This window comes from Silurus aristotelis (assembly GCF_946808225.1).
Source record: "Silurus aristotelis genome assembly, chromosome: 7".
Classification (NCBI taxonomy): domain Eukaryota; kingdom Metazoa; phylum Chordata; class Actinopteri; order Siluriformes; family Siluridae; genus Silurus; species Silurus aristotelis.
The window spans coordinates 6,706,501-6,720,144 of record NC_139580.1 but is presented as its reverse complement, the minus strand read 5'-3'; the positions used below and the strand labels follow the sequence as shown (position 1 = coordinate 6,720,144).

The 13,644-nt window shown below is 41.4% G+C and overlaps 1 protein-coding gene across 4 annotated transcripts in view; it reads right to left on the bottom strand.

Annotated features, from left to right (window-relative positions):
* The window catches only part of col14a1b (collagen, type XIV, alpha 1b), a 98,954-nt gene that overhangs the window by 33,960 nt on the left and 51,350 nt on the right, over positions 1 to 13,644 (bottom strand). For all 4 annotated transcript variants that reach the window (XM_083546909.1, XM_083546908.1, XM_083546910.1 and 1 more), the window contains 6 exons: positions 9,340 to 9,390; positions 9,104 to 9,246; positions 7,131 to 7,260; positions 6,921 to 7,043; positions 5,911 to 6,060; positions 5,600 to 5,716 (listed from right to left, as the gene is read on the bottom strand). In XM_083546909.1, coding sequence (XP_083403035.1) covers positions 5,600 to 5,716; positions 5,911 to 6,060; positions 6,921 to 7,043; positions 7,131 to 7,260; positions 9,104 to 9,246; positions 9,340 to 9,390 — 714 coding nt within the window. The remainder of the gene's footprint in view (positions 1 to 5,599; positions 5,717 to 5,910; positions 6,061 to 6,920; positions 7,044 to 7,130; positions 7,261 to 9,103; positions 9,247 to 9,339; positions 9,391 to 13,644) is intronic.

The following is a 13,644-nucleotide window of genomic DNA, read 5'->3' as shown; positions in this document are numbered from 1 at the left end:
CTCATTCCACCACCACGTCTCCTTGTCTTGCTTTCTATTTCCAGATGTCACACCAAGTACTTTTCTAGCTGCCTCCCTCATCACTCCTGCAGTAGTTGCCCAATCATCCGGCACCTCTTCACCACCACCGAGCCCCTGTCTGACCTCTTCCCTGAACCTCACACTACACTCTTCCTCCTTCAGTTTCCACCATCTTATTCTTCTTTCAAACCTTACTTTCCTCCTCTTCTTCTTCGCCTCCAAAACCATCCTACAGACCACCATCCGATGCTGTCTAGCTACACTGTCCCCCGCCAACACCTTACAGTCTCCAATCACCTTCAGGTTGCATCTCCTACACAGAAAATAATCCACCTGTGTGCACCTTCCTCCACTCTTATACGTCACCCTATGATCCTCCTTCTTCTTAAAATACGTGTTCACCACTGCCATTTCCATCCTTTTAGCAAAATCTACCACCATCTGCCCTTCCACATTCCTCTCCTTAAAACCATACCTACCCATCACCTCCTCATCACCTCTGTTCCCTTCACCTACATGCCCATTAAAGTCTGCCCCAATCACCAATCGTTCTTTCCTAGGTACACCATCTACCACTTCATCTAATTCACTCCAGAATCTTTCTTTCTCCTCCATCTCACAGCCAACTTGTGGAGCATAGGCACTGATGACATTTATCATCATCCCTTCAACTTCCACCTTCACGATCATCACCCTATCAGAAACTCTCTTCACCTCCACTACACTCTTACTGTACGCTTCCTTCAGAATCACCCCTACACCATTTCTCTTCCCATCCACACCATGATAAAACAGTTTAAACCCACCTCCAATGTTCCTGGCCTTACTCCCTTTCCACTTGGTCTCCTGAACACACAACACATCTACCTTTCTCCTCTCCATCATATCAGCTATCTCTCTCCCTTTACCCGTCATAGTACCAACATTTAAAGTACCAACCCGAACCTCTACTCTCCTACACTGCTCCTTTTCCTGCCGTCTCTGTAGACGCCTTCCTCCTCTCCTTCTCCTCCTTCGGCCAACAGTAGCCCAATTTCCACCGGTACCCTGTCGGCTAACGATACCTGTGGCGGTCGTTGTTAACCCGGGCCTCGACCGATCCGGTATGAAATTCTCATTTGTGATCCGCATATTTGATTTGGCACATGTTTTACGCTGGATGCCCTTCCTAACGCAACCCTCCCCATTTACCCGGGCTTGGGACCGGCACTAAGAGTACACTGGCTTGTGCCCCCCTAATGGCTGGGTTCAACAAACAAAGAAAATAAAAAAATAAAATAAAATTTATATATATATAAAATAAAATGTAAATAAACAGACCACTTAGCTCAAGAATATCTCAATACCTAGGACAAAAATATTAATCCATTATTAAAATAGGTGAAACCCATAATAGTAGATAGTGTTTCTTCCTGACAATCTGGTTATAAAAGTATTTACTTTAGCGAAAATATCAAGAAATATAAACAAAAATGCTCATGACACTAATTAGTCATATTTTTGGGGACCGGTGATATCACAACATATGGCCACAGACTTGACAGTGTTCCCAGCCATCACATTGTCACCCTCGTGATCTGGTTGCTATAACACACCCACACACAATCCTGATAAATAGTTTCTGTGCTTCTTGGAGCCATGAGCACTTACAGTTCGCCGAGTGCTGTGCCAGCTCCTGGGGTTCACAGCTGGAGACGGTCATATCCCTATCTCCAACCTCACCTGCTCGGTCCAGCACTCACTCGCAGGGTTCGGAAGCACGCCTTTCGGTGTCCACAGAAAGGCAGCTGTGGCTCACGCTGTCAGAGATGTCTGATAGAGACAGGGCCAAACTGCTGCATGCCACGCTAACCCCCTTCTGGCCTCTTTAGCAAATCCGTAAGCTCGGTGGTCGAAAGGTTTCAGGAGAATAAGATACAGGTGGCGGCGTTCCAGTGAGAAGCTGCCATCGACGTGCCTTAGATGTTTGGAGAGATCCCCGGTTCCTATCTCTAGGCTTCGTGCTGGGAGTCCCCGGTTGTCGCTTAGCGCTAACGACGGATGCATCCCTCACGGGGTGAGGATCGATCATGAGTGGTGGTCTGTGGGAGGGGCCCCATCTACTCTGGCACATCAATTGCCTAGAGATGCTGGCCATGCTTCTAGCACTGAAGCATTACCTCTCAGACGTGTTGGTCCATACGGACAATACTGCGGTGGTCTCCTACATCAACCATCAAGGAGGTCTGCGTTCATGCCCCCTGTGCAGGCTGGTGCACCGGATCCTTTTTGAGAGCAGTTTCTATCCCCGGCCGGTTAAACAAGGCAGCAGACACCCTGTCGAGGCAGGGGTTAAGACCCGGGGAATAGTGGTGGAGCAGGTTTGGGAAAAATTCGGGAGAGCCCAGGTGGATCTGTTTGCGTTTTGAGAGATGTTGCACTGTCCCCTCTGGTGCTCCCTTACTCCTCCAGCCTCCTCCATGGCTCAGTCGTGGCTGAGGTCTTTCCCCCCGTCGCGCTGCTTCTAGGAGTTCTAGAGCACCCTCCATGGGATATTCCTCTGAGAAGGGATCTCCTTTCTCAGCTTGGGGGTGTGGAGGCTGTGGCTGTGGCCCCTGAGGGGGCACGGCTCCGAGGTTCTGGTCTCTCCACCGGGGTGGTAGAGACCATTCTTTACTCCAGAGCACCCTTCACGGGGAGGTTGTATGCCGCCAGGTGGCGTCTGTTCTGCACGTGGTGTGAGCACCACCAGCTGGATCCAGTTTACTGCCCGGTTGGTTCAGTGCTGGATTTCCTCCAAGGACAGTTCACCAAGGGGTTGGCACCACCCACCCTAAAAGTCTACAAGTCCGCCATTTCGGTTTATCACGCCCCTGTGGCCGGGCAATCTCTGGGCAGAGACCCGATTGTAAAGCATTTTCTCCGCAGCACCCGGAGGCCGAGGCCCCCCTGTACGACCTAGAGTGCCTGGGTGGGACCTGGCCATCGAGCCTCTAGCCAAAGCATCTTGGAGGCACCTTTCAATCAAGACTGCGTTCTTGTTGGCCATCTGCTCTATCAAGAGGGTAGGGGACCTGCAGGCCCTTTCTGTGGTCCCCTCCTTCCTGGAGTAGTTCCCCGAGTATGGCCAGTGGCTTTCTGTACCCCCGGTATGACTTACATCTTCCAGGTGCACTTGGTCGTCCCACGACCCATAAGATTACAGGCATTCTATCCTCCTCTGTTCCAGGCCCCAGACCAGGAGAAACTGAACCGGCTCTGTCTGGTGCGCGCACTGGACACCTACGTCCAAAGGAAGGGTCCTTCTCTAGCTGTGTTGACAGACATACACTAGGCAGGGACTGGTCAGTCCGGTGTGATTGGACACTCATTCCCAAAGCGTTTTGACGCAGCTCGAGTTCCTGAAAGGGAACGTATCTAGGTTACGTATGTAACCCTAGTTCCCTGAGGGAAGGAGATGCTGCATTTCTATGCCACACCTCCGGCATCCCTGCAGCGATTCCTTCTCCTTTACAGAAGCTGCCGCTGCTCTCATTCAAATGCCTTTTATACTTCTGATCAGGACGTCACCCCACCGGTGACGGCCAGTGTCAAATCTTTGACTGATTACACACATTATTTCAGAGCGTGAACACTCGGGCGTGTTCCCAAAGCGTTTCGACACAGCATCTTGTTCTCTTAGGGAACTAGGGTTACATAGGTAACCTAGAGACGTCCTCGTCACAACAGTGGCGAATAATCTCACCTGGATGCCCTAGATAAACTTCAAAACTGCTATGATTGAAAGCTGAATTTTGCCTTAACTTGTCTGTGCTCATATTGAAACTTATTATTCATTGATAACATCTTGTTCATTAACACAAGCTAATGTGTTACACTTTATTTTTTACCATGATTAAGTATTATACTGCTATTTACCAAAAAAACAGAGGCAGATGGGTATCTCCTTTCAAGTGTGGCTGATCTAAAGCTTTGTGGTTAAGAAATGTATTGCTCATTTGGCACAATTTCTTTGGCTAAGTCATTAAAGGTCTAAACCAAGATCGTTATAAAGCTGCTTAGCAACAATAAACATAACAAACATAAAATGTTCTCAAAACACACAGAGATTAATCATTATTTCTAATGATTTTGATAATGAGCTCTTATTCCAGCCATCGATCTCAGTAACAGATGTGTGACCTCAGTGCCTATTAGTCTCAGTGACAGAGGTGTGTCCTTAGTGCCTATTAGTCTCTGTGACAGAGGTGTGACCTCAGTGCCTACCAGTCTTAGCAAGCAAGCTGTGACCCCAATGCCTAACAGTCTCTGTAGAATAGGAAAAATTAATGACCAGAAAAAAGTATACGTTTTGAATTCAATGTTATCACTCTGAATGAAACCGAAATCCAATTTCTAAAGTTTTTAAGGAGTTCCACTTTTGATACAACTTAATGCATGAAGAGCGATTTGTGTGTGTGTGTGTGTGTGTGTGTGTGTGTGTGTGTGTGTGTGTGTGTGTGTGTGTGTGTGTATAATTTTATGTGTGTGTGTGCAAGATCAGTGTCTCTTTCATATCCGGCATGGCCTTAATCGTTTGTCTGCCTTTAGAGGGCAGATTTACCAAGAGCTCAATTCTTTATCCATCTAATGAGAAAGATTGTGAATTTGCCTGATTATAAGCCACAACCATCTCCATCACACACACGTACGAAAATCTAAAACTACACGCTCATCTTAGACAAAGGCTTTTTCTGGTGATTTGGCATGCGCATGCTAAATCGGCCCAATTACTCGCACGATGCGGTTTGACAGCATGCAGTGTGCTTCAGTGGATCATTTAACCTGCATGCTATAGATCTGCATTTCTTAAGATCTGCTTTTGTCAACATACATCTGTCCCATTCTGTCTTCTGTTTTACGAGGTGGTATCAAAAGGTTTCGAGACCAACTCTGTTTACAAGAAAGTATTCTATCAATGTTTACAAATAATCAACTTTATAATAGTTCCCTTGCACATCATTGCACCGACTAATGATGTTTGGTGATTCCTGTGACTGTGCATGCAGCCCTGTGCTGCCATCTGTTGGTGATTTACAAAACTTGTCATTTTTTGATTCCACCTCATATAATGCACTTTACTCTTCTATAATGCATACTGTAATGATTTATAATTCCATAATTCAGTGTCATCCATAAGTGCATTGATTCTCTTTTTGAAGTTTGTCTTATTTTTCATGCTTTAAGGAGTTTTTCCTCATTGTGACCTCTGGCTTGCTGATTGGAGACCTAAACATCTGTATTTTTGTAAACCTGCTTTGTGATAATATCTATTGATGTTGTGCTATACAAATAAAGATCAACTGAATACACTGTAGGTGCACAATATGGTTGCTGTTGGGTTACAATATGTTTCATGATTCTCTCTTGTAGAAATCGGCCATAACTCATCGACTGGCATTTTAAATTAAATGATTTCAAAAGAAAAATCTCTCAGGCTTCCAAATGGTCATCTAGCAAACCTCACTTAATCTCAAAAAAGTTCATAAACTATTTCCTCAGGTGGAAGTGGCACAGTGGAAATGAACTAGGACGTGATCTGAGTTATAATTGTACTCACTGAGCAGGGACTCGATGGACACGCGGTATTGGGTGGCGTGGGAATGAGGCTGCCACTGAGTACACATACTGTTCATGCGTACCTGATAGGTGTTCAGATTAGTTACACCTAGGTATACTGGAGGAAGGAAAAACAGAAAGAGATTATTAGAACATTATTTTGTTTAAAAAAAAAAAAAAAAAACCTAATTAATATCAGTTTGTCCTGTGCGTTCCTTTACAGTTCCTCTATCACAAGTCACAGCCATCTCACAGTGTTGTAGTAGCTTACTGTGAAACTCAGGTTTACGAGTGGACTGTTGGGGTACTCACGTGTTTTTGCTCTTCCGGTGAGAGCGTCGCTGGAGCCTGTGGTGTACGTGGCAATGACCTTTATGCTGTACTCTGTCCCACTCACCAGGTTTAGGATCAGCATGGTGTTCACATCGTCACCAACGAATGTCTCCAGAGCTCGGCCTGGTACTACACACACACACACACACACACACACACACACACACACACGTACACCCACACACACACACAAATCACATCAATTGACACATGCAAACTCAACTGAGAAACATCTATAGACTATAGTTTGCTGTGAGACTGTTTTGAAATATGCAGATGTTGAATACAGATTTTTACGAGGGCTTTTTGTGTCTGGTTCCTCTCAAGGTTTCTTCCTTATACCATGTCATGTTTTTTCCTGCCACAGTCGTCACTTGTTCACTCATAAAAGTTTAACTTTACAAATTTATAGGCGTTAAACGTATGTGCAGTGAAGTGAAGAACACTGATTATCTCTTCATCATGGCATCTGTTAGTGCGAGGGATTTATTTGTTAGACAGCAAGTGAACATTTTGTTCTCAAAGTTGATGTGTTAGAAGCAGGAAAAATGGGTGAGAGTAAGGATTTATGCGAGTAGTTTGACAAGGGCTAAATTGTGAGGGCTAGACAACTGAGTCAGAGCATCTCCAAAACTGCAGCTCTTGTGGGGGGTTCAGGTCTGCAGTGGTCAGTATCTATCAAAGGTTGTGAACTGGTGACAGGGTCAAGTGCGGCCGTTAACCAAAATCACTTCAGTGTGTGATCATATAACAAATGTAAAAAATATTTACATTCAGATCATTAGTGCACCAAAGATGCTGGTCTTCATTCAGCAGTATTGTGTCTCAATAATTCAGGAAGAAACGGCAATTTCAGTACTGATGCGAGACTGAGCAATGATCAATAGCATGCGATTGACAAAATATTAATATTAATAGTAATATTAATTTACAATATGCAAATAACAGCACAACAGCTCATCTCTCACAAGCGGTGGAAGTGTGTTTACCTGAGACAGGCTGGTAGATGACCCTGTATCCCATGGTAGGAGAGGGGGGGGTGTCCCAGGTGATGCGGAAGCGATTATACCACTCCTCTGACACTTTCAGGTTCTTTGGAGCAATAAGAGGCACTGAGAGGAAAAAAGCGAGATTACAAATGATTGAGAAGGAACGCTTAGTCTACATCACCTGTAATCGCACGTAGATTAGGCACGTACGTGTGCGAGAGGAACGTGTAACGGCGGTTCCTTCTCCGTCGGCGTAGATGGCTGTCACGCTCACTCTGTATTCTGTATCTGAAAGCAACGGCTGCAGCACCACCGAGTTCTGATTGCCAGGAACCATGATCTACAGTAAAGGAAGTCCTTAAGGTTCAAGGTCAGGCATAAATATCAGGACAATCTAAATCACAAAAACGTGCGCAAAAATGTGTGAACATTTCAACTCTCCCCTATTAATGTTAATGTCATCGATGAACAACTAATGAAATCTAACCCGTTTTGGCATTTAACAGCAATTAAAATACCCTAAATGTCATTCTTTTAGCCTGAAATTTGAGGACTTCTCCTAAAATACACAATAATGAAATGAAATATTATACTTTTGGGCAAGTGCTACAATTTTCTGTTCTTTGAGGCTTCAGATTTGACCCATATCTATTAAAATGCATTTTAGATTTATCAGTGTGTGTTAAATCAAGAAAAATGATGGGAATTTTATGTTCAATGTATAAATCTACACTGATATGCAAGATTACAAACTTAATATAAATATAACTCTTGAATTCTTCAAAGCAACCTTCTAATGTTGTATGTTGTAATGGTTGTACACAGTTATATAATAAATGTATATTTTTATAATTCACATCATTATAGCTGTTATGTTTTCACGTCTTTTGTAAAACAGAACGACTGATTTTGATGTAGTTGAGTAAAAGGTACGATATTTTACTTTGAAATGTAATAATGTTAAAGTTAATGTCTCCCCAGATGTATATACTTGGGTAAAGTACAGATACATAAAAAAAAGCTAAATACATTCACTTTGTTACTGTCCACCACTGATTGTGTGATAGTAGATGTTTTTATCCAAAAACGATTGGTCTAAAACATAAAAAACTTAAAAAATACATTCTCCCTGCTCTCTGAAAAATTAATATAGGATTAATCATCCATTTATTATGTCATACCCATTATGTCAGATTGGTTATTTATAAATTGTAAAAAGATCTGTAGATCTGATCATTTGGTTTAGGCACTTATTAGGAGGGTATTCTTGATACCGATCTAAATTGAAATACTTTAAAAACATGGAATTTGAACTGTATGTAAGGGTTCAAACATTAATATTAACACTATTAGTAACATATGGACCTCACAACCCAAGTAAATCTGAATGTAATTTTGGACCACATTGCACTGAAGATTATAAATGTAGGAGATAATCTGTGCTTTTGATATACACTGACTCTAATGCAATTTAAAATATAAGCACCTGTGTGAGCATAATTATATTACTGTCTCACATAAGTACTAACATTTCAAAAAGAGAAAACACTCATAACATAAGATAAGATCATATAAATCCTTACTCCAATTGTTCCCATCTAGTTCCTACTACTTGTCATTTCAGGTAAAAAATGATAGAAATTCCTCTCTCACACACACACACACACACACACACACACACACACACACACACACACACACACACACACACACACACACACGTAAAACAAGTTTCAGATGAAAATTAATTGACCATGTACTCTGCATGAGCTTTTTTTTTTTAATAGAACCGTTTTAACACCAGACTAAAGCTGACGCAAAGCATTTTTATATGTGAGGAACTGTCCAGTCTATTTAGGGTGCTGAAGTCCTGCCAGTACGTTTGAATACAAAACATTTCTTTTAAATGGAAACTGAATGTAAATACAGGCACAAATAAAATGAGCACAGGATACAGTACCATGAAGAATGTTAACATGCAACTAAGTGGAATTTAGAGGAACAAACTAAATGAGGGTTACAGCAAGCAAAAGACCTGTGGCCAAGCATCAAATACAGTAAAATAACTCAAAAAATACAGACATACAGCATATTAAAAAAGCCAGCTGTAGTGTATCGGTACTGTGTGTCGTGTGAGTGATGAAATAAATAAATCAAATAAATCAAATCAAATCCACACTCACCACTTGTTCAGCTCTGTCACCACGTGCCGAAATGTAGGACACTCTGTACTGACGCACGTTCGAGCCCAGGAGTTCCCACGATGCACCCATGCTGAATGTAGTAAAGTCGCTGAGCTGAAGACCTCGCACCCCCGTCCTGACCACTAAAATTACGCACACGTTTAATCATAAATAAAAACAGTGGCATTTCTTAAAATTCAATTCATCCAAAATAACTCCGAAGCAGGTCTACAAACCTTCTGCAGTTGTGCTAGTGGTCGTAGTAGCCACTGTTGTTGTTCTAGCAACTATAAAAATATATATAAACAAAGGGTTAAAAGGTTAAAAAAAACATTAATTATTGTTAGATTAGTGCTGTGTTTGATGATTGATTATCTACCATTTCACTAAATGAGATTAGTGCTCTGTTTGGTGTAAGATCAAGTCAAGTCAAGAAGCTTTTATTGTCATTTTAACCCTACATAACTGACGCAGTACAATACGCAGTACAAGTGAAATGACACAACGTTCCTCAAGAACCTTGGTGCTACATAAAACAACATTAAGAGATTATCTATTACTGAAGTTTGGTGCTTTGTTTGATCACCTGCAGTTTCACTTATGAAATTAGTGCTGAAAGTGGTGTTAGATTACCTGAATTTTTAAAGATGCTTTTATTGGGGGGGAAATTTTCTGTGATGTTGAATTATATGAACCTTTAAATGGAGATTCGGGCTGTGTGTGTTGGTTGGTTATCTGGAATTTTACCAATGGAATATTAGTTGTGTTTAATGATCTGCCACTCACAGGGTAGGATTAGTTCTGTGTTTGGTGTTAGATTAAAGGTAGTATTTCAGTGATGGGTTAGTAGTGGTGGACGAAGTAGACGAACCATGCAGTTGAGTTAAAGTAGAGATACAGTAGGTAAAATATGACTCCAGTCAAAGTAAAAGTGCTCCCTTTAAATACTCACTTCAGTACAAACAGTATTTGCCTTCAAATGTACTTAAGCATCCAAAGCAGAGGTGGGAGACTCGAGTCATATGACTTGACTCAAGTCAGACTCGAGTCACAATTTTCTGGACTTGAGACTTACTTGACTAGATCTCTGAAAAGACTTGACTTGACTTTAGACTTGCTCCTTGTGACTTTAGACTTGACTCGGACTTGTGCCTATTTACTTGAAATGACTTGTGGAAAATAATTTTTTGCAATTATTGTGATTTATTTTATATATTTAAGAATGAACTATATATTTTCCAATAAGTCGGCGAACCCAAGCTACTCTTACGCATGCGTAAACCGCTAGACGCTAGATCCCTCAGCAGATCCCTCCGCGGACAAGACAACATGAACACCGCAACAACAACACCAGCCCCAGCCCCGAGGATAATAAAGTTTGGGTTTAGAGATTACGTGTACACGGCCAAGAAAAGAACGGCTGTGTGTAATATCTGCAGTGCCAAGATAAGTGATTCATCGGCCACAACTTCAAATTTCATTCGTCACTTCAAGTTGCACAGCGAGAAGTAAGTAGTGGTTGGTCACTGGGGCAACGCAAATGTTTTGCTAGTTTTCAAGCACGAGGTTTTCTGTGGTATCTATCTACTTCCAACTTAAATCAAACAGTTAGCGATATAATAATGTAAACTTGAGGTCCACACTCATCAGAATCAGTGTTGAAACGAAAATTGCATTACACAAGTTATTTGACAGTAACGTTCACGCCCACCGAAATAGTGGTCAAGAACATGTGTCTATTACATAAAGTAATAGGTGCTTTTCTTTTCTTTTAGATATGAAGAGTACCTTAAGGCCAAATTTTAGATAGACTCAACGCAGCCTCGCATCTTGCAGTTCTTTGACCAGCGCACTGTTCCACTCTACAGCAGTAGTCATCCTCAGCAAAAAGCAATAACGCACTTAATACTATCAGACCTGATCATAAACTGCAATCTTCCATTGTCAATAATTGACAATAAAAACTTTCATCACTTTTTGTCGATTGTGGACAGTAAATACACTCCTGTTTGTAGACGCACAATGACCTCAAAACTTGAAGATCAGGTGAGCCAAAGGAAGCTTAAATTAAAAATGGAACTTGCCAGAATAGACAATGTGTCAGTGACCGTTGACATTTGGTCTGACCGTAAAATGAGGGGCTTTTTAGGGGTCACAGCACACTGGCTCGACATTGAAAATGACAATCTGAAGCTACAGTCAAACTTGCTAGCATGTGACCGGTTTAAAGGATCACACACTGGTGAAAACATATGTGAAAAATGTCAACAAATATGTGATGAGTATCACATCAAGAAGAAGATTTCACATGTGATATGCGATAATGTGGCCAACATGAAGAAAGCCTTCACTGTCTGCTTTCCAGGACCAGAGGAGGAGGTGGAGGATAGTCTTGATGACACAGAGATGTGGAATGATGTGTCTGTAGAGGAGCTGATGGATAGAACGGATAGAATCCGTTCTATCCAAGAGATGATGGATAGAACTTTGACATCACAAACCAGACTCCAGTGTTTTGCTCATACCTTGCAGTTGGTCATAGGGGATGGCCTTAAAGACACAAAAGATGCAAGTGCCAGTTTGTCAAAGTCCTCAAAATTGAGCTCATTGCTACACACCAGTTCTTCTTTCAAAGAGAACTTTGAGTCGGAGTTCGGTCAACATGGAATCCCAGCTTCAGTGACTACTCACTGGAATTCCACACTGAGACAGTTAAAAGCAATTCTTGCATGTGAAAACCAAAGACTGGGCGTAGTTCTTTCAAATGTTGGCCATAAAGAACTGATCTTCACATCACGAGAGTGGAGCCAATTACAAAAACTTGTCCACATCTTACACCCCTTTGCAGAGGCCACCGATCTTACCCAGGGAGAAAAAGTAGTGACAATCAGTGCAGTGGCTCCATGTGTTCTCTCATTAAATCACCATTTAGAGAATGAAAAAGACAATGTGTGCTACTTGGGTGGCTTTATAAATAGCCTACAGGCCTCCCTTAAAAGAAGATTCAAAGGGATCTTTGTCAATGTAAGGATGGAAGATGGTGAGCATGATGCGGCAACCCTTCCCTTCTCAGACCCTCTCTACCTGAAAGCTGCATTACTTGACCCCTCCTTTGGCACGATGTGGTTAATGCATGATGTCTTAGCTCCTGATTAGACCAAGGAGGTAGTGTCTACAATGATTAAAGGTAGCTTTGTAATTAAATAATATTGTTCAATTTGAAATATAACACAAATTGGTCTATAAATTATTTTAGTATAGAGGTCATGTCTGTAACTCAGTAACTAACTATAATTTATAATCCAGACATATCTTCAACATTTTGCAATGAATGTTCTGTGTTTTTCAGACCTGATTATCGAAGAGGCACACAAGACCACGCAATCTCCAGCTTCCACCAGTAACCCTGAAGTCCAAGTTGGAGAGCCAGAGGCAGGGCATCAATCTGGACTTTTCACAGGTTACCGCAAAAAACAGAAAACCAATTCGTGCTCTAGTCCGCTTATCCAGCTTCACCACTACCTTGACATTTGTGATGGACAGAATGCTCTTCAGTTTTGGTCTATAAATAGGAATGCATTGCTCTCTTTATTTAAGGTGACTACCAGGCTTATAGCAATTCCAGCATCTAGTGCACCAGTTGAACATGTATTCAGCCATGGGGGAGTGATAATGCGACCCCATCGCTCACAAATGACCGATACAGTTTTGTCCAGTTAGATTTTTTTTAAATGCAATTCACTGTAATGTTCTTAGTTTTTTTTTAAGCGTGTTCACGTTGCCCTGATTGGATTATATTGAAATGTTGAATGTTTTTGTTTAGTTTACACTTTCATAGGGGACAGCAAAATAACTATATGTAGGGCTAGCACAAGATGGGAAAAGTTTTATTAATTCTTGTTTACTTGTTCATTTAATTTATTTTTATTTTAGAGCATTTAAAGTGCTTCTTAATGATATTTTATTACACACAAGTTAATTTATTTATTTTTGTAACCCATCATCAGCCCTCTGTGTCTAAATAAGTAATAAAAGTCCCTGAGTTAAAAAATGTGTCAAACAAATCTGTGTGCGACTTGGTATGACTTGATGACTAAGTTGCAACTTGACTTGACTTGACAAAGAGTATGACTTGACTTGACTTGACTTAACCCTTACAACAGAATGACTTGACTTGACTTTGACTTGCAATGTTAAGACTTGAACTTGACTTGAGACTTGCATTTAGTGACTTACTCCCACCTCTGATCCAAAGTGCTATGATTTATTACAGCTATAATGTTCCTGTTAACATTTTTGCTTATTCAACTCAGTTTATGTTACTTTTTGCACACTAATCTTTTAATAGAATTAAAGTCCAAGAACTTAATAGTCCGAAACCTTCTTTTAAACTACTTTCAGAAATTCAGAATCACGCAAATAAGGACACGGGTGTTGTGGCGAGTTCGAGGAGTTTCTGCCATCATTTATTCCTCTCGAAAAAGTTCCAGTTGAAGCACTGATGCTGAACTGTATGTTGGTGATAAGTAAATACACCAAGC